This window comes from Polypterus senegalus, chromosome 3, assembly GCF_016835505.1.
Source record: "Polypterus senegalus isolate Bchr_013 chromosome 3, ASM1683550v1, whole genome shotgun sequence".
Taxonomy (NCBI): Eukaryota; Metazoa; Chordata; class Cladistia; order Polypteriformes; family Polypteridae; genus Polypterus; species Polypterus senegalus.
In genome coordinates, this window is record NC_053156.1 from 49,023,028 (window position 1) to 49,045,506 (window position 22,479).

Sequence of the window (22,479 nt, forward strand, 5' to 3'; positions counted from 1 at the left end):
ATGCAAATGGCCCTGAACCGCTTTAGTAAGTATTACAGTCAATTACATACACTTAACCTTTAAATGTGTTTCCTTTAACAAACTAAATGTTTTTCCTGACTCCTTTAAATGTTTTGGTGTTGATGTGACATAAACCACAATTGACAGGATTATATGGAAACTGGGTAGGGAAATTAAAAAGACGATGGTCTGATAGAACCAATGGTGGAGACTGAAAACAAAAAATGTCATCAGAGCTTGTACCTTTTATCATTCAGCAGAAGACCTCATTTACACTTTAGCGTGTTACAATACTGAATATATCCTTTCTTTTAAGAAGTGCTTAGGCAACCAAGCTGAAATTCTGTGCTGGTAAAACACGGCTATCTTTAAATAAGGCTGCTGCTCAGTGAACCTCACAAAATACAATTCAAACATGTCTATGCTTCACTTTTATCACACAAATTATTCACCCCACTTGACAAAGCAATATATAAAGAAGTTGAATATAACTCAATGATGAGAAATTAAAATAAAGGAGAGGACCAAGTAATTTTCAAAGTTAACTACTTATCTCTATTGCTACTGGAAAAATGCAGAGACTGCACAAAGGTTTGTGAGCCTCTGTTGTACTTTTTTTTTTAAATGTATTATATATTTAATATGAAATTTTGTGTAGTCAAGATATTCAACAGGTTCTTATTTTTTTCACCCAGAAGGGGTTTTATGTCCTTCAATTCATTGTATCCAAATAGATATTTTATATATGCATAGAGATGTACTATTCTAGTAATTCTACAGTAAGTTATGTTATTGTATATAACTTTCAATTGCTATCAAATTTACACATTTTCATACAAACAATATAGCTCAAAGTGTTTCACAAGATTTCAAAGAGAAAATTAAATGAAAACAAAAATAAATAAGATTATTTAAGAATAATAATAATAAATAAGTAATATAAAAAATGTACATGATCTTATAAAACAGGTATATAACTGATACAAGAGTTGCTTCCTTATATACAATATCATGATGTACGTCATGATGTACGTCTCATGATGTGAGTCCCATGATAAGGTTAGATGACCAGGATGAAAAAAAAATTAAAGAATAATGCACAAATAAAACAAAATGTGCAAGGGTTCCAAGGTCAAAAGACCACCCAGCCCCCACTGGGCATTCTACCTAACATAAACATTATTAAATCATTCCTCATTGTTCCAAGGCTGAGAGGATTCGGTGCAGTTGGTCTCATGGGCACAGGGCCTTGGTCCTCACCATAGAAGAACTAGAAAAGACAGCAGAGAAAAGCAGGGTTTAGTAAAGATTGTAAATCCCTAATGAATATAATAATTCTTTTCCTATATAGTTTAAGAGTACAACATTAAATTTTACTTGTGAAAACAGCAAATTAATGTTTTTTTTAAGCAGTTTTTTAAAAATGTTCCACAGTATGAGCCTGGTGAAATTCTACTGGTAAAGTATTCCAGATTTTAGGTGCAAAGCAGGAAAAAAGGCCACCTCACAACTTCTTTTAAGTTTGCCTCTTGGAATTATAAGAACACCATCATTAGGAGATTTAAAGGTACAACTTAGAATATAGGAGGACAGGCATTCCAAAATAAAGGAAGAGGCAAGATTACTTAAGGTTTTATACACCATTGGTAGTATTTTAAAGTCCGTTCTAAAGGGCACAGGTAACCAGTTTAATGATGCTGAAACTGGTGAGATGTGATCAGATTTTCTTTTTCTAGTTAGGATTCTTGCTGCTGCATTCTGCAGTAATTGCAACTGATTGATGTCTTTCTTAGGTAGTCCTGTTAGGAGTGCATTACAGTAATTTAGTCGACTTAAAACAACGCAGGAATTACTTGCTCAGCATCTTACAATTTTATAAAAGGTTTAACTTTTGTTTAATTCCTTAAGTGATTAAACCCCCTGGACTCTAACTTAGCCATCACAGGGCATTCACATTGTTTTTTTCGAAGATATTCCGGTGTTGTCTCACTGGAGAAAAAATCTCTCCCACAATGTAGGTTTCTTGCAGACTTCACAAGATTTTTCTCAAGGATTTAGTTGGTCTTTAGTTGGAGTGTTGGTCTCAAGCAGCGTATGGCAGAAAAGTGGTAATGAACCAGAAGTCGGGTCATTGGCCAACACATCCATTTTCTTGTTTATCTGTGTTCACAGTTTCATCTGCTGTCATGCAATAGCAATGAGACAATGATTTGACGAGTGCAAGTGCCTGGCATGAAGTACTTAAGGAGAATGATTGGGTTCCCTCTCTTTCATAGGGAGAGAAACTTGAGAATCTAGAAGGAATTTAGAATCTCCCACATGCCTTCTTCTGAATAGTGTAACAACCAGACAACAGCTGTTGTCTGTACAGTCTCTCCAGTCTTATCCAATGTAGTTTGTAACTCCTTCAGAGTCATCATAGATCTCTTGGTGGCCTCCCTCACTAGTCTTCTTGCACAATGATTCAGTATTTGTGAGTGGCCTTCTCTAGGCAGTTTTACAGCTATGCCATACTCTTTCCATTTTTTCATGACTGTCTTCATTGTGTAGATTAGGCCACCATACTGACACCCCACACATTGGCCCTTCCAGGCAAGGTGCATTTATACTACAATCAACTAAAACACCAGACAGACTGAACTTTCTGCTTACCATATAGAACAAGCTAATCCCTTTAATCAGTGGTTCTCAACCTGTGGGGTGAGCCCCCCTAGGGGGGTGCGAAGTAACAAAAAGGGGGGGGGTGAAGATGTGAAAAAAAGAAAACAAGAATCAAAAATATGAAAAAAAATCTGTTGAAACCAAAACAAATTAACTTAAACTACATTCTGATACTAGAACAATAAATATAGAGTTAGATAAATGTCGATAAAAGTTAAGTACCTCCCAAAGTAGGTATAATAAAATATGCATCTACATTTCAAAAAAATATTAGGGGGGCACGATTAAAACTGTTATGAAAACTCAGGTCGCAAACACTTAAAGGTTGAGAAACGCTGTCGCCTTTAATAATAGTGAAAACTCTGAAGGTGGATTCCATGTTCATAAATACCGTCCTCTGTGTTTTCAGATGAGGCAGAATTCTATGCTTTTTAACATTCATTCTATGAATTTATGTGAAAATCAACACTCTCTAGTGCTTTCAAAAATTAAACCAAATAGAGTTGAACAGAATTGCTTATTTACCCATCCCTGGAATGCTAACCCTTTGAGGTACACTACTGGATGTTTTGCCATATTCCTTATCAATTTTCCTCAAAGTTCATGAGCGTGCTGTTCCCCATTCATTGTTCCCCATACACCGAAGCTGTTTCCTAAGCAAGAGTGTATGACAGCACTTATGCAGCATGATTCCCCCACATGCCCACAACATGGCAGGCCTCAGTTAACCTAACACACACATGTCTTCGGAATGTGGAAAGAAAAGTAATACAAAATCCACCATACAACAGCAAAGCTTGGGATTTGAACCCAGGATGCTTGGTACATAAAGCAACAGCATCAATAATAATAGTTCTCCATACATTCCATCATGAACTGCAAGCTGAGATGTTTCAAATTAAAGTGTGGCTTTAGTACCCCTTTAAATATTAGGCCATAGCCCTTCTTCCTAGGACCAGCTGTCGAGTTCACTGTTAGAGTGGCACAGTGGTGGCCAGCAGACATCTGTTGCACATACCACCCTCTGTGTCTGATACCAGTGTAATAAATAAGTGGCCACTGCTCCTATTGTATAACTGTGTACCTATAGCCCCTTATGGAGGCCCCTGGTGGACCGACTTGTAGTAGAGGTATCTAACCTCCCTGGATGTTCATGTCTTTCCCTGCACAGGCCCCTTGCTGCCCACTAACCCAGTAAATATTAGCAGCTGTGTTTTCTTGCGTGGTCTTACAGGACTAATTGTCAAAATGGAAAAATAAAGCAGAAAGAGCTGGTCCAGCCTGAGAGCACACTTAAGCAGTGTTTATTGAAACTCTCACAGTCAGTGTAAATCACATGTTAGATTTTAATCATTTATCCACCTCCATTTTTAACACACCATTAGGCTGGGTCGAGGTTGTGTTGGACAAAAATAGCCACATAGTTGTCTTTGACTCACTGAACCAAAGGGCAGATTACACTTTGCTATGCTGTAGCTTTGACATGACGTCCTCTCTGTTTACAGCAGTCAGCGGCAATGAAGAGCTGAAACTGATCCAGAGCCTACTGAAGAATTACAATAAGAACACCCGCCCGGTGAAGGCCACAGGGGACACTTTGGATGTTCAGATCAAACTGACCCTCACCAATCTCATCTCGCTGGTAAGTAAAAAATCTGACCTGTTCATTTAGTTATTCATTTTTGAACTCTCTAAACCTGTTTAGAGAGAAATATTAGATGAAAGAAAGAGACCAGCCCTGGTCAGAGCACTGTGGAAAGAGAATGCAGACATGGGTTCACAACAAAAAAGTGCAAAGTGTAAACATTCAGCTATAGCTGCCACAAAGTCAAGGTTGTCTTGCAATAACTGGGAGTTCCATCTCCTGTGGTCTATGATCCATAGGTTACAGCCACTTCCTCTGCATGGCAGGAATATATGGCTGCTTGCCTGGAAGGGCCAGGGCTTTTGGAGCATGGTGGAAGCCAGGTTAGGTGTCCTGTGCATTGGGTTCCCCTGGACTGAGGAAACAAGGAAGAGTTAGTTAGTGACAGTAACCCCTTTCCCTCCATAGGGTGGTATTAGTCACTACGGAAGAGCACTGAAGGTGTTTCCTAAGCAAAAGTGCATGACAGCACTAGATAGATAGATAGATAGGGAAAATTTATATATAGAGAGAGATAAAGATATATAGATATAAAGATAGCCATGTAAAAGGCATCAACATTTGAATACTGTACAGTAGATCCAGCTTGTGTCCATGAACATGCTGATAGATGTTTGCTTCTTTATTTGAAGTCACCAGCATTTAGAATGATTCTTCTTCTGTCTGAGATATCCATTAGCATTGATGAAGATTTACACTGTTGGTAATTTTGGGTCTCATGAGAATCTAAAGCTTAAACCAATTTGCATGAAAATTAACATAAAGAGAAATTAATCAAGCAGTTATTTTAAAATGGAAAGAAAACAATAATTCATTGGTTCATGATGGAGCTACCTGCGGGGGCCATTGTAATTTGATTAAGCCTCAATGATTTGTAAATAAATTGCATATACTGTATGTCATGGCATATGGTCATACAAGAAGTGAATGCTGCCCTCTGGGACATCCAAGCTACAATTCCCATAAGCAGTCAATGCATTGTACATGGCACAAATTTATTCTCTATTTTATTAGCATAGTTCAAGTTGTCACTTTAACAGATTTTACTGAAGTTCAGAGCTGCTGCATCATTATTGGTTAACTGGAGTCCTTATAGTGTTCTGAGATTTTTCAGGTAAGAAAGACATACAGTGAATTCAGACATTTTCACATTTTGTTCTGTTAAAATCATTTAAATTCATTTTTCCTCACATTAAGCAACACACAATACCTCAGAATGACACAGCAATAGTAGTATGTTTGAATTTTTTGCAAATGTATTAATTATAAAAAATTGAAATACCACTTTGACTCAAGTATTCAGATCCTTTGCTGTGACACTTGCCATGAAATATGGAACAAGTGCATCCCATTCTATTGATCATCATTGAAATGTTTCTGCAGTATGTTTAGAATCTACTTGTGGTCAAGTTAATTAATTGAACATGATTAGTAAAGGCCCATACATACCTTATAGAAGGTTCCACAGGTGACTATGTGCTTCAGTGCAGAAGTCAAGCAATGAGGTCGAAGAAATTGCCTGCAGTGCTTAGAGACAGGATTGTGTTGAGACACACATCTGGGGAAATATACAAAAACTCCTACATAATTGATGTTTCCCAAGGACACAGTGGACTCCATAATTAAACCGAATTTTGGAACAACAACAACTCTTCCTAGAGCTGGTCACCTGGCCAAACTAAGCAGTCATGGGAGAAGGGGCTTGGCAAGAGAGGTGACCAAGAATACAATGATCACTCTTGCTGAGCTCCGGAGAATCTGTGTGGTCATTCTGGGGTATTGACTGTTGCTTCATAACCGAAAAAATTTACATTATAATGATCTTAGCACAAGGTTGCAACATAGCAAAATGGGAAAAGTGAAGGGGTCTGAATACTTTTTGAATGCTCTGTACATTTTACGGTAAAATTGTTATACAGTACAATCCCTCTTAACTGGCCTCGCATTAACTGACCGACGGATTAACTGGCCTGTTAAAATAAAATATTTTTTTTATTTTAAATTGAGTTCTTCTTTATATTATATGTATGCACTTCCTTCTTTCCTGGAAGGTGAGAGGTATTTTAAAACCAGCAAACAACAAAACAGTGTTCAAATTAAATAAAGTGCAGTGTATCAAAAGTCTTCTTTAAATAAATAATCTATTAAAACAAATGAATCAGTGGAGGTTAAAATTCATTAGTAAAAACACAAGTCCTTTAAAAACAAACGCAAACAAGTGTGATAAGGTTTCTTTTTGAAAAGAATAATGCTCCAACAAAGAAAAAGTTTTGGGGACCGTCCCCATATATTGTCGTCCAGACAATCAAAGAAAACACGATTCAAAGTCTTAAAAATAAAACAATGAACAATCTTCCTGAGAAAAATGGCGACTTTATAGAGGGAAGGATTATGGGACAGGAAATGGTTGGCAGTAAGTGACGTTTGAAACAGGATCCGGAAGTGACGTCATCAGGATGGGACGGAGGTGATGTGAATTGATGGAGCCGGAAGTGACGTCATCATGGTGGAACCGGAAGTGACGTCGTCGCGGCCATTTTGGAATCCGGAAGTGGAGGAGTTATTTTTCTTCCAGTTTTCTGTCGGGCAAAAGAGATTCAGGTAAGTACCACGTGACAACCCTCTATCTCGCGATGTTTCACTCACCTTTAGGCTCTTTGACTGCCTCCTAATCGCACATGTGTGACATGACCCCCCCCCTCAGCCCAGACCCCTCGGGTCGGGCGACCTGCACCGAGAGGTCGTGGACACGAGAGAGCATCTGCGTTGGCCTGCAAGGAACCTTTACGATAAATGACATTGAAACGATAAGGTTGAAGATTCAAAAACCACCTAGTGACGCGAGGGTTAGACTCCCGATGAAGGGACATCCACTGTAAAGCGGCATGATCCGTCACCAGAGTAAACTCCCGCCCCAGTAGGTAGTACCTCAAAGACGTAACAGCCCACTTAATCGCCAAGGCTTCGCCCACCGCAGCATACTTGGTCTCTCGGTCCAGCAGTTTCCGCTCGGGTACATAACAGGGTGTTCAGCACCATCAACGCATTGGCTCAGCACGGCACCCAAGCCTGTGGCCGATGCGTCGGTCTGGAGGAGAAAAGGAATAGAAAAATCAGGAGATCGTAAAACAGGTGCTGAAGTAAGGGCCAACTTTAAGTCACCGAATGCCTTCTCAACCGAAACATCCCATACCACTTTTAAAGGTGCTCGTTTCCTTGTCAAATTAGATAAGGGCGCAGCAATTTCTGATAAATGAGGTACAAAACGACGATAGTAACCTGCCAATCCCAAAAATGCTTGTACCTGCCGCTTATTCATCGGACGGGGCCAATTAAGAATGGCATCAATTTTGGAACATTGTGGTTTAACAACACCCCCTCCTACTAGGTAGCCCAAATATTTGGCTTCTTTTAATCCAAAAAAACACTTCTTTGGATTAATTCAAAGACCAGCATTCGCTAGCGTGGAGAGTATTGTTTTAACCTGGCAGACATGATCCTTCCACGTGCTGGAATAAATGACCACATCATCTAGGTAGGTAGCGCTATATGAATTGTGGGGCCTTACCAGTGTGTCTACCAGACATTGGAAAGTAGCTGGTGCCCCGTGCAAGCCAAAAGGAAGGACCCTGTACTGCCAATGTCCACTGGGCGTACTAAAAGCGTTTTTTTCTTTGGCGGAGTCCGCTAAGGGAATTTGCCAATACCCTTTTGTCATGTCAAGAGTAGTTAGGAATTGAGCGTTCCCCAGCCGATCAAGTAAATCATCTATCCGCGGCATGGGATACGCATCAAATTTAGAGACCTGATTAAGTCGACGAAAGTCATTACAAAACCTCCACGACCCATCAGGTTTAGAAACTAAGACAATTGGACTAGACCAAGGGCTATGGCTTTCCTCAATAACCCTCTCAGGCTGGTTAGTAATAATATCATGAACAATAAACGCAGTACGTCCTGGTATCTCGTCCACAACTTTAGGGACAGACAAGATAGCTGTCTCGAGATCTTGTCGTTGTTTGAATGTCAAATCGGGGCCAAAATTGAGATGGGCACATGACATAAACAGAGAACGAGGCTGATTGGACGAGGGATCAGGTTCCCTGTCTTTCCATGGTTTCAGCAAATTAATATGATATACTCGTTCAGTAGGTCGCCGATTAGGTTGTTTAACCAAATAATCAACGAGACCTTTTCTTTCTTTAATTTCATAAGGGCCTTGCCAATGTGCTAACAACTTTGAATGAGAAGTTGGGACGAGTACCATCACACGATCACCCGGGACAAACTCCCGAATGGTGGTGTTTCGGTTATAATAACGGGACTGTGCTGCTTGTGCCTTTTCCAAATTTTCTTTTAGGATTGGTCTGATTTTCTCTAGTCTATCGCATAATTGCGCGATATATTCGAGAATATTTGAAGTTTGGAGGACCTCCTCTTCCCATCCTTCTTTTAGCATATCCAAAAGTCCTCTGGGTTGTCTTCCATATAATAATTCAAAGGGAGAGAAACCAGTAGAGGTCTGAGGGACTTCCCGATAGGCAAACAAAATGAGAGGAAGCAACTGATCCCAGTTTCTTCCATCCTCGTTAACTACCTTGCGTAACATCTGTTTCAAAGTTTGATTAAAACGTTCTACCAATCCGTCAGTTTGGGGATGATAGACAGATGTTTTCAGATGTTTTATTCTGAGTAATTTGGCTACTTCCCTGAACGTCTCCGAAGTGAAAGGAGTCCCTTGGTCCGTTAAAACCTCTTTGGGGATCCCAACACGAGCGAATATCCCTACTAATTCCCGTGCGATGTTTTTTGTATTAGCTGAGCGCAAAGGAACAGCTTCCGGAAAGCGAGTGGCATAATCTACTAGCACCAAAATATATTTAAAACCTTTTAACGAGGGTTCCAATGGTCCTACGAGATCGATACCGACTCGTTCGAAAGGGATATCAATAAGGGAAGGGGAACGAGAGGAGCTCGCGTCCTTCTAGGAATCTGGCGAAGTTGACACTCCGGACAGGAAGCGCAAAATCGCCGGACCTCCTCGTTAATTCCCGGCCAATAGAATCGGAGCTTTATTCTCTCTAACGCTTTTTCGAGCCTAAATGGGCTCCTAGAAGGTGAGCGTGTGCTAATTCACACACCTTTCGCCGAAAAGTGCGTGGAATTAACAACAACGTTCGCACTTCTCCCTCGTGATCTGCCACTCTATATAATAATTCGTTTTTTAATACAAAGAACGGCATCGGTGGCATGGGATCCAGGGTTGTATAACCCTCGGTAGATACTACTGCATTCCTAATATTTTTTAAGGAATCATCGTTCCATTGTTCCCTTTTAAAAGATGATGGTGTTAATAGGAATTGAGCAGTTAAATCTTGTATAGGGTCTTGTGCGACCTTAAGGGGCGTGGTTTCTGTCTCCACATCTTCTGCGTTAACTGCACTGGTTCCCGCAGAGGTCGATGGGACATCAATTTTTTCACATTTGGTACCCGTATGGGTCCGTGCTACTGTGGGACATGGCGTGGAGGCAGTCGGAGCAGTATTCTCCATTACTAAGCCCAAATGTTTCGGAGGTACAGTTACGTTATTACCGCTGGTAATATTATTCCAGTCTCTACCCAATATAACTGGAAAAGGGGGATCCGGTAATACAGCCATGGCCATACTTGTTAGGTGATGATTCACGGATATTACACATCTGGCCGTTTTATAATACCTGATATCCCCATGAATACATTTTAGACTAGTTTTTATCCTAGTCCACTGTTGCGGTAAAACGAAACGGGTGGCAACAATGGAAATGTTACTCCTGGAATCAAACATTGCTCTTACCTTCCTGCCATTTATAATAACTGCACCTGTATATGGAAGAGATAAAGGATTAGTCACAGTGGCACAATACCTTTCTCCCTTAACTAATGAGCAATCCATAGGCTCGATGGTACAGTTAGGGGACAGATGTCCAATCTCCCACACTTGAAACAGCGGGAAGACTAGCACCTCTGTCCCGCTTACGGACGGCAGGCTCGGGAGCTTGTCGGGTGGGCTCAGGAGTTGCCCCACGTGCCTGTTGGGTTCGACGAGAGAACCGTTCTGATTTCCCTGATTTGCAAGCCGCCCAATGACGCTCCGTGATCTGGATCAAGGAGTCCATGTCCTCAAAATTATGTTTCCGGACTTGCTGGGCGATATGGTCAGGGAGGGCATGCACAAAAGTCTCACAAGCGAGCAGTTCAGCCATTTTGTGGAATTATTAATATCGGGCCGTAGCCAGCGACATACTTTTCCCCAGGCTTCAAAGCCCTGGGTTCTTATGGGTCTGTCGGGATCAAACTGCCACTCCCTCCATTCTCTCGCCTGCTGTTCCGGAGATACGCCGTAGCGTTTGAAGACCTCCTTTTTTAGAGCATCATAATCAGCTGCCTGCTCCTCAGTTAGATCGTAATAGGCTCTCTGCGCCGTTCCCTTCAGGTAGGGAGCCAGTATGTACGCCCATTCCGACCTCGGCCATGCGTTCCGCTTAGCGGTACGCTCGAAAATCAAAAAGTATGTTTCAATGTCATCTGACTCAGTTAGTGTTGCTATAGCAACAGGTGGTGGCCGAGCGACCTCCACCGTGCACTTGCAGTAGCAGCAGCAGCACGAGCGTTGGCTTCAGCTACTTGGGTCCTTGTTTCACCCATCTGTAGCTTCAGGGTTTGCAGATCTGTCATGATGGTGCTCAAAATAGAATTAAGGTCCTGTTCTTCCGACATCTTTTAAACTCGATGAAAAACAATCCTGCCGGCTACGCCAATGTGATAAGGTTTCTTTTTGAAAAGAATAATACTCCAACAAAGAAAAAGTTTTGGGGACCGTCCCCATATATTGTCGTCCAGACAATCAAAGAAAACAAGATTCAAAGTCTTAAAAATAAAACAATGAACAATCTTCCTGAGAAAAATGGCGACTTTATAGAGGGAAGGATTATGGGACAGGAAATGGTTGGCAGTAAGTGACGTTTGAAACAGGAACCGGAAGTGACGTCATCAGGATGGGACGGAGGTGATGTGGATTGATGGAGCCGGAAGTGACGTCATCATGGTGGAACCGGAAGTGACGTCGTCGCGGCCATTTTGGAATCCGGAAGTGAAGGAGTTATTTTTCTTCCAGTTTTCTGTCGGGCAAAAGAGATTCAGGTAAGTACCACGTGACAACCCTCTATCTCGCGATGTTTCACTCACCTTTAGGCTCTTTGACTGCCTCCTAATCGCACATGTGTGACACAAGGTTAAAACAATGGTTGGAAGCAGTCTCTTAACACCCAAAGCATGGTACCTTCTTCTTTCTACCAGGCAGCTCCCCTGCTTCTTCCATCGGGCTTCGCAACAGGGGAGTCGCCCTACTTGCAGGTGCAGCTGCCTTCCACACTGGTCTGGTAGCCTTCCGATCCCTGGCTACATCAGGCTCCATCTGGACCGAGACTTGGGTTCTTTCCCCAGCGGCCAGGGCGCTCACGCTGGTGCTAAACCAGCCCAAAGCCTCCATGACTGCCGCTGCCTTTCGACGGCCAGTCGTCTTCAATACGGTCACTCCAGCTCCGTGATCATTCAGCTGGAGTGACCGCATTCTTCAGCCCCACTGAGTGTCCGCCAAACACTTCTCTGCAGGGGTTCATCTCCCAGCTACCTGCCTTTGCTCCATCAAATCTGCTCTCTCTCACTTGCTCTCCTGCACCGGCTTTCCTCTACCTGTTTCCTTCTCCATTAACCTCACATTCTTTCCTGTTCTCCCCCTAGCCGCTTTGCACTTCTATTTATCATGGGGACATGGATCAGATGTGGCAATTAGCAGTTCCTGGGAACAATTACGGATGCGGATGACTCCTCACCTGTGCACTTAAGCTAAGATCGCCCACATCACGAATTCCCTGGGAACCAATCGGCCACACATACCACACCCCCTTACTAAGCTATGAGTGCGGCGATTATTTATTTAAAAAGTGGCCTTTTTGACTTGAGCTGTGCACCCACTACACCATACTGTCGAGTCGTTTTATGAGAAAAAAATCCATGTGCGAAATCGTGGATGAAGCCTTGTGGATATGGTTTCTTCAGGAACGTCAAAGAGGTACAGTACATACCTTAGAAATATTTTTCTACATGAAAATAGGTATGCGTCGGATTAACCGGCCAAAATGGCAAACGACCATGGGTCCAGTCCCGAGGTGGCCGGTTAAGAGGAATTGTACTGTACTTGCTAATTACTTGTTGCATTTTAATTTCCATATAGAAGAAGAATTTCATTGTGCTACATGTGCCAATTATTGATTATAAAATATTGACCACAAAAAGTGTTAAGCAGAATCTAGTAGGCCTTCCAGGATGTTCCATTGGAGGCAGGCTCAAGGATACAGGTAGCCAAATGTTGGGTGTGGATGTCACAAAGAAATTACTAGAGTATTGCTTCCTTGTATAATCGAATGTTTCCGAATGTAAAATGCCATGCTCTTAAAGGTTGTATTCCTTGATAGGTAACTGGATTTCTTTGATGTATCATGACTCCGTCACACTACCCCTAAAAGACACAAAATGGCACAGTTATCCTAGGTACTAGGAGTTCCATGAGGTCCCACCATGGTAAGGACTGTTGTAACAATGTGCTTTACAAGACTATTGTCCATGTAAAAAACCCAATGATCATTATCCCTAAGAAAACGATGCTCTTTACTGAAGACTTCACGCAGCCTGTGCCTAAAATTAGTCCAGATTATCAAACTTGGTCAACGCCAGACATCTTTATGGAGTCCCTCCCACTGGTCAGTGGTCTCAAGGTTCTGTGACATTCTTACTGGTTTTCTACCTCATTCAACCTCATTTTCATAATCTTAGGGAATTGATGCCATATGCTTCTTGACAACCAGTCATGTAGTTTCATATGCCTAGTGACTCATTCCAACCAGACCGTGACTTATCCCTGACAAAATCAGGGCAGGCTGTATGTGTATGAGAGCTGACAACCAATGAGTGCTTATCTGGAAATGCGATTCATATAATGCAGCTGTGAGAAAAAGGAATGTTGAAGTTTTGGATCTCATAAACAAAGAAGAATAATAAGAAGAAAAAAGGCAGATAATATGGGTGAACGTGCCATACCTGGAAAGCTTTCCTACAACACCAGCTCTGTCAGGTAGTACTTTATTGGCTGCCAGGGGTGAGTTCGTAATATTTTGGAAATGTGAGACTATGCTGGAAAGTCGTCTAATTTGTCATCCCAGGTTAGACATCCCCTCCAACTAGAAGGTGTGTAATGTGTCAACAGGTATATTTTTCATTGACACTGCCATATTGTTTATGGCAGTGACAACATTGCTTGTTATCTGGTTTGTGAACTTTGGATGCCTTTACGGCTCCCCTTAAAAAGATAGCGGTGTACATCTTCTGGTGTGTAAGCTTTTGGAAAAAATCAGAAGTAAAATGAAACTTTTTATAATAGTTGTTACATAGGAAAAGGATTTTTACTTACTTGTAGCATCATCTTTTGCCTTCATTTCTGAGTAAGGTTATTGTGTTTAGTTTTATAGCTAGTGCATCCTTTTGTCTTCCTGGCTCCAGACCACTGCTTTAACTTCTGACTTTTGGTTTGTTGCTTCTAAAACACTCTTCAAGTTCCAACCCTTGTTAAAAATGTTCTTGTCCATTTGGACGCTCCTTCCACGTCTTCACCTTGGACTTCAGCATGGTCTCCGTGCTTCAAGAAATATGACACAGTATAGCTACTGGACCTTCTTTGGTTAGTCACAATGTGACTCAAGTGCTTGCTGCTCCCATGTTTCACAGGTGCACGTGTGTTTCTATAGGTTTTCTAAAATTTGTGCTAGAAACATGAGGATACAGCATAAATAATGTATAGGTTTTAATTCTGTAACAAGTTATTCACAGCAGCTGGAGTGAAGCCATAACAATAAATGAGGATAAAAGGGATTATTTTGAAGAGAGATAAAAACATTAATTATAATATAATAAATATTAATTTAGATAAAAGGGATTATTGTGGACAAGATTAAATATTCATTTATTATGGGTCGACTCATTTAGCCATCTTCAAAAGCCTTATCCAGAATGTCTAATTTAGAAAAATGGCTCAGGAAATGAAGATAACAGAATGTCAGTAAAAAATAGAGAGAAGGCCTGTAGTGTTTAATCAATGGACAACAGCAATTCACTGACAAAAAACTGCTAATACGTTGTGTTGACTTTTATTTGTTGTACTGATCCACATGAGTAGCCTTTCATTTTAGTAATAGCCACAACAAGAACTAAGAGACAGAGAGAAACAGAGGATGGCATTTAGGATCCCAGGGTAATTTGGGATGGTGATGGTATGGCGGTGGGCTACATTGACTGGGTATTATCAGAGTGGGTTATGGCAGGTATTAGTTGTACAAACTGGCATGCTCTATGAGAAGGTGGTTTAACACTTTCTTAGATGTGAGAAAATCCAAAATTGGCACACATGTGAATTTACTCCTTTTTCCAAACATCATGCATGTTTATTGACTGGATTTCATGCCAAGACTCTGCAATGTGTTTTATGGCATCACAAATACCATAAATCATGTAACACTTCCAAAACTTTACAGATTTTTTCCTATCCACTTTCAGTTACATGGCTAGCCTCATACACCATACATAGCAGGCTTTAAAAAATTTAATCACTCCGTTGGTTCAATCACTAACTGTTGATTGTGGGAAACATGCAAAACTATTGAAAATAGCGAGAACGTACACACTTTTCTGTGGTACACTTAAGCATTAGGGACCACAGTTTCGTATTCCTACATATCAATACTAGTTCTCCATGGTTGTAAATTGAAAATGGGAGGCATTATTTGAAAATTTAATTGAAATTCAGTTGAAAAGAAAAGTGTGTGTGTTTTATGTGCTGGTTTGTACCTGCAGAACTATCAAGTCCAGACCACTGTAATCCGCAACCTGCATGTACTTCTATCTGTTTTTTTGTGAATGATCACCTGTCTGTTTTGGATCTTCCTTTTGAATTTTAATTTATTTAAATAAATCATTTTTACTGTTTATTCCATTTCTTCTTCTGTTATTCACTTGGATCTTTTATGTAACTTGAAGAGCATCTATTTGCAGAGCTGCAGTGCTTTGATATCAGTTCAGTTTTAGGGCTGATGTTTGTATACACAGGACGTAATGTTGTATATATGTTGATAGAAAAACAAACATCAAATGAAGATGAGAGAGAGCTATACGTGCAGTTTGTAAAAAATACAAAAGTTTAGCTGTTTGCGAAGTACGTGCTGAACCAAATATCTTGAGTTAGGTGTAAAATTTATGCCATGAAGAATGTGGATACTGTTCACAATAAACATTAAACATACTAACACCTAACCACCTGAAACTGCCATTCTAGAACTTGTGGACCACCAGGCGGGCACCACCGCCCCAACCCAACACAGACAGGCATGGGACAGAAGTTCAAGGCACACAAGTGTTTATTTTTCTTTTTTCCCTTGTGGTAACGTCTTTCATGTTCCCCACAGGTATAACACAGTCCCCTAGCACACAGGCACAACACAGTTCTTTTCTTCTCTTTCTCTTTTCTCCTCCAATCCTCCCAGCAAGCTTCATGTCGTTCTCCTCCCAACTCTGGCTCCCCGAGTAGTGTCAGCTTGCCACTTTTATAAGGCACCCAGAAGTGCTCCAGGTGCTTGTTGTTCCATATATGGCAACACTTTCAGGTGTGGCGGAAGAGCTGCTCATAAGGGCTCAGCAGCTACTGCAGCACCCCCTGGCAGTGGTGGCCACAGATCCCAGCAGGGCTGTGTCCAACTCTAACTCCCAAGGAGCCCTGCGGGAGTCCAAGACACCTCTACAACCCAGGGGGGCTGCCATCTAGCATTCCGGTGGAGGTACTGCTCTGGATTCGCTTCCTCCCCCGGTCCTTCTAGTGTGGAGGCCTCCCAGCTAAACATCAAAAACTGTACTGAGCTCATGGCATTGTTCAGACTGAACGCTAACCACACTAACCCCAACCTTAATTTCTGTCCTAAACCAGCCATCCCAAAACTCTGGTAATGTCATGACTCTAAAACTTTGCAAATACAGTATATGATATTGTATACTCTGGTGCCAGCGCTCAAGTATTCTTTACAAAGTGGTGTGTTGCACAGTACTGCTCTGACCAATGCTTGTTTACTCCACAGAAATCCAGTTTTGACAGTTCATAGCTGACCTCTGATTGTGATGTCTGACTTTCTCTTTCAGAATGAAAAGGAGGAGGCCCTGACGACCAGCGTATGGATTGAGATTGTAAGCAGGGTGGCATACAAACTAGGGACTATTCTTCTGGGCTGTGGTGAATGCTGCCCCTAGTTCTATCTCATGGGCTAATAAATCCAACTGACAAGTCATTAACATTTTGGAAAAAGCTTCTGTCCCTGTAGGATCACACTGATGAAGCTAAGCTTTGATGTTTGAGTTTAGAAACCACAGACCACATTTTTAGGACATTCTGAACATGGCTGTTTTTTGTTCTTTTGCTCAGATGAGATATGTCTAAAGTGTGCAATTCAGTGAAGTTGTTTGAATTAGATGAGATCAAGATTCAAACATGGAGCTAAACCAGTAATTAAGTTAAACATAAGATCTCAGCTAAGCTTTGCATGGTGTCTGAGATGCCATTACAGATATGTGCTGAATCACATTTTACTGTTGGATAAATGAAACATATGAGGTGGTCAGTCCAAGAGAAATCAGGTACATAACTGATGCTATTTAATTATAATTCTTAACTGTCATCTTAACACTGAATATACACAACCTGAGTTCAGTACCCTAAAAAATTTTTTGTTGTTCCATAAGATTAAAAGAGTCAGGTCAATGATTTCCTGTTTTATAGGGTTGCTCTTGCAGAGGGTGGAGCTTTACCGTATAAGATATTCCAGAATAGTACAAAAGTAGGCCTTCTGAGTAATGTGGATCATCAGATGTACCTGTAATTCTACAAATAATAGAATGAATGGGCCTTTTTTTTATAGAAGGAGAAACTCAGATTTATTCCACCTACAGGGACAGGTGCAGATGTGCTGTTGAAAGATTAGCAGACATTTCCCTGTAGCTTTTAAGTGGCCATCTGTATACTTCTTTCCATATAGGTCACAGCAGAGGTACTGTGTGTCTAAAGTAGGTGAATACAGAGTGTTCCTCTCTAGTAGAGGAGCCATTCCCTGACACTTTCCTTGATGTAAGACCTCAGGGGTGTAGCTGAGGCTGGGGCCTCCAAAAGCCTGAATTGACATGTAGTTTCTGGCCCTGTGAAAGTAACTTCAAGATGGTATATAACAGTGTATCAGTTGCCACGAAGAAACAACTTTCAGGTTATGAGGATTGAACCAATAGGTGCGACTAAGATCTTAAAAAAGGGTGGATCTAAATTCATCAAGACTGGGCCTAATGTTATTTTTAGTATTACTAAATAAACATTACTTTTTAAAAGTTGTCCAGTCATGTTAACATAACTGGGGTCATCGGTTTTTAGTTTCTTCTTTGGCACGTGTAGTTTGAATGGTATTTTTTCACACTAATTTAAATCCATATACAAATAGCAAAAATAAATTGATCATAACAGTCCAAGTAATATCTGTTATCATAGTGACCTAGTAGCATTATATCACAGATTACCGTTATTGGCCTTCCTTGAAATTTGAGCATTTACACAGCATTGTTCTGTGAGTTACAGTTGATGCTTTGAACGCCTTGAATGTAGAATATGAACATGCCTAATATGTGCGTTTCCAGTCTCTGAGTCTACAAGTTAATCTGCATTATCACTGAAATGCTAAAATCGCATCTTTTGATATATTGTATTCCAGGCACACACTGTTATCTGTTGTACCAATGAACAGCAAAGCTGCATGCCTTACTGGCTGTAACAAAAGTTGAAAACTGAGTTGGTGATTCATGAATAAAAGACAAATCCGTGGCGGAGTCTTTTGGCAACAGAGTGGTTGTAGATTTTCCAGCATGCTCCGTAGTAGTGTTGGTACAAATCCCACCACTTAGGTTAGCAGCAGGATTTCAAATGTCATCAGGGCATCAACAAAATTTTCTGTGCCAACATCAGAATGTGGAGCATTTTGCCATTCTGTTAATTTCTTTTCCCTAATACAGCTTAAAAGGGTTGTTTTTCCAAGACATTGTTCACGCTTATTTTGCCCTACTTATGTTTCTGGACCTACCAACACAACTCGTAATTTCAACAAGTTACTAGTTGATAGCCTCCTGTTAACATCACATGTTGTAATTAGTAGAAAATGAGATTGACCTTAAATTTGAAACCTTGGGATAAATGAATTGTTTCATTGATAAAGTAACACTTGTGATAATCTGTAGATTTATGATTAATTTAAAATTTTAATCAAGGAAGATGCATACCTGCATTATAATATACAGTAAAGGCTATTTATTCATTTGTGAAAAAAGAAATAATCAAAAAAGCTAAGCTACTAAACCTGGTGGGTCAGTGAGCAAAGTGGGTGGGCCAAGGCTTATCTAGGCCCTATACTGGTGCCATGCCTGAAATGAGCTTTACAGCACTGTGGCGAGTAGATGTATAATTTAAAAAAAAAAAAGGCCAGTTGACGACAGAGGCAAAACAGAAAAGATCTCCTCAGTGTAATGATTTTAGATGTGCCAGATAATACCTAGATGTGCCCATTTCACCTGACAGGACCTTGTCATAGAGTTGAATGGAGTCTTTGATTAGGTCAGAAGAGCCCTGGGAAGACCTGAACTGAATACTAAACTAAAGGCAGCGGAGCTGCTTTGACCAGCCTGACTGTTTGTGCATGGCCAACAAACATTTAGCCAGGTTTACTTTTAGGTACCTTAGCCTTTAATGGTTTTATATTCTTTTACAGCAATGGAAAGACTATCGTCTAAAGTGGAATTCTTCTGAATATGGAGACATTCAAGTGGTTCGAATTCCTTACAGCCTGGTGTGGTTACCGGATATAGTCCTTGAGAACAAGTATGTCATTTGCCCAGAATACTTTTGAATTCAAGACTAGACTAAAAGCTGGTTCCTAGTTTCCATAGTCCACTTCATAATAAAAGATTTATCCATCCACACATACATTTTCAAATCAACTTAACTCAATTCAGGGCCATGAGGAATGGAAGACCATCCAGACAGCACAGAGCATAAGGCAGCATTCAGCTAGTCCATCATGGGGTAAACTGAGTCTTGATCATGTGGGGTCAACTAAGGTATAAAATAAGTTAACCTCCACATCTTCACCCGATCACTGGTAAAAACCCCAAAAAGAGAAGAGAAAATATGCAAACTCCAAACACATACACCAGTGTACAGAACTATGAGGCAATAGCGAATACTGCCATGTTCTTCATCAAATTATAATAGAATTACAATCAGTGTAACTGTCTTCTTATAAGCGCTGGTTCATCTGCCTCTTCTGAGGAAGGATGTAAAGAGGGTTACAAAATAAGCCTATGATTTCTGCTAAAGAAGGAAGTCATTTTCCAAACCATTTACCTTTAATTTGAGTAACTACCTCAGTAGGCATTTTTACATGTTTAAAATGGAGACATACATGTTTGGTCTTTAGATAAAAAAATACCTTAAATATCACAGGCTGTGAGAGACAATGTGGTGAAATTTTGTAAAAGTCTTCGGTTAAATCTGTTCTCTTCAAACTGCGCCATCTGTGCCTAGCAGCATGATGTGGCTGCTTGATAGAGCTTCCTATTTCTGAGCATTCGTTACTCTTGGCCCATACATAGTTTTGAAGCTTATTTTCATGGCTCAGCTTCTGGTGATCTTTACATCTGTGTTTGCTTAGCCAACTTGTTGCTTTGTTCAAGCAAACTAATGTCAACTTTGTTACCACCCTGTCAATAAATTAACCACATTCATCCAACACCAGTTTCCTTTCGCTCTTGTTGCATTCCCACTTACCTTGGAGACATGGTACCTGCTTGGTGAGACAGTCGAGAGTAGTCAGCTTGGCGACTGGAGTTCATGGCAAAGCCATGCAATGCGTCACTAACCAAATGAAACATACAGTATATAACTGGGAAACCATGTGACCAATGAGGATGTTGTGAAAATACAAGAGACAAGAATTTGTAAAAAGGTTTCGGGTGTCAGTCATAACCACATTTCATTGTTACTGAATGAACAAAGATACAAGATTTAGAAAAAACAGAGTTTGGCGCCATAGTACTACTTTGATATCTGCTGGGCTTTTTCATGAATTTATGGTGGATTACTGAAACAGGAACGGCTTCCTACTTTTCCTCTTTTGGTCCATGATCATCTTATCTAATTGGTGAAAGAGGAAGATAAATAAATGCCTGGGTGATATCCAGAGTCCACCCTTAAAGTCATTTGCTGTAAGAGACACCTGATGCTCAGGCATTTAACAAAATCTTTAAAGAATGGAGCATACAATATTATTGGAGGTTGTATTTGTTATTATTCATGAGTGGCAGATCATATGCTTGAAATCATAACTGTAAAGAGAAGCAAGGGTTGATAAGTTGGGTGAACTTTTTTTTTTTAACTGGGCAATTATAGTTATTATATTATAATTAGAAATTATAGTAGTGCATAGAATGCATTTACAGTTCTTAATATGTTTTTCTCTTTTGCCATTCATGAAAAATAAATAACTTTTTACTAAAGTATAATTTGCACAAAATAAGCCCTCCAACAGCATGGAGTCTGAAACACGCATGGCAGCTCTTCAGTGATGTGTGTGTCTATGGACAATTACCCATGACACAAGATGGACAATGTCATCAAAAGGCTGCCAAAAGACTTTGAGCAATTCATAAAACTAAATTCCAACAAAATGATAAAGTTAAAAGAGAAAAAATGCAACTCTTCAGAAGTGGTGCAATATGACTAAAAATCATAACAAGCACCAAAGCCATGATAAAAAATTAAAAATTAGATCTTGATAAACACTTTGTTGTCCACAAAAGCAGTCCTCTATTCAAGTAACAATAAGAATTCCAAATAATGCAGTGCAAAAAGGGACAAATACAAAAACCTGGCAAATCTATGTGTATAGAAAATGTGAAGTTGACTGACTGACTGACTGACTGACTCACTTTCTCACCAACCAAAATAGTTTTGCCATTAAATTTAGAAACTGAAATTTGGCTGGATTGTTCATCTAAGGCAGTATGTATCTGGTAAGAAAGTACACTTTCCAATATCAATACTTAGGGGTAAAAACAACCACTACAATGGAAAAACAAAATTTCCCAAAATCTAAAGAATGGTTTCACTGTTTTGATTGAAAAATGGTGATGTTATAGAAAAACGAAAATGAGCTGGCAAGTGTTTTTGTGTTTGTTGATAATAATACTGCAGCAAGTAGCCTATGCAGCCCATTGCAAGTAACACTAACACACACTCACTTTCCAGTTAGCCTAACGTTAGAAGATTTGTGATGAGAACTGGGCATTCAGCCCAAAAAGCTTGTCCATTCTATTCACTTAAATTTTACAAAATAACATCAAGTCAAGATTTGAAGGGCTCTAAAGTCATACTTTCCACTAAACGACTGACTCCATGTTTCCATGGTTCTTTACATGAAGAAAAAATGTGTGTCGCTGGGATGTGCGTGAAGAACTGGAGAGCCCAGAGTAAAATCCTTGCAAGATCCAGGATAACATGTAAACGCCACATAGATAGTGACTTGGGTGGGGTTCAATTCCAGCCTTCTGTAGCTGTGAGGAAGCAGTGCTAAACATGGATCCACTATGCTACCCTATAATTTTTAAAATTTTTTAAAGTAGAGGTATAAAGCCATACTAGCTTCATAGCAGCTGTTTTATATTTAATGCAGCAACAGGTAGGCCACAGGTCAGTCTAGCATTTAAGAGACCTATGTGGGCAGCTGGTTTGTTTGTCAATGCTTGAAGACTGCACTAATTTCGGCTATTTCTGTTTGGGTAGCATCGATGGGAAGTTCGATGTGGCATACTATGCCAATGTGTTGGTGTACCCAGATGGAGGTATTACCTGGCTGCCCCCCGCCATCTATAGAAGCACATGCTCCGTGGAAGTGACTTATTTTCCTTTTGATTGGCAGAACTGCACCCTCATATTCAGGTACTGCTGAAAAGGAAG

At 40.4% G+C, this 22,479-nt stretch overlaps 1 protein-coding gene across 2 annotated transcripts in view; it reads left to right on the top strand.

The window, feature by feature from the left end:
• The window catches only part of chrne (cholinergic receptor, nicotinic, epsilon), a 74,262-nt gene that overhangs the window by 11,676 nt on the left and 40,107 nt on the right, over positions 1-22,479 (top strand). Inside the window, exons 2-5 of one of the 2 annotated variants that reach the window (XM_039747159.1) lie at positions 4,170-4,303; positions 16,581-16,625; positions 19,235-19,344; positions 22,306-22,461. In XM_039747159.1, coding sequence (XP_039603093.1) covers positions 4,170-4,303; positions 16,581-16,625; positions 19,235-19,344; positions 22,306-22,461 — 445 coding nt within the window. Of the gene's footprint in view, positions 1-4,166; positions 4,304-16,580; positions 16,626-19,234; positions 19,345-22,305; positions 22,462-22,479 lie in introns of both variants that reach the window. The other variant, XM_039747158.1, reaches the window with a different exon arrangement.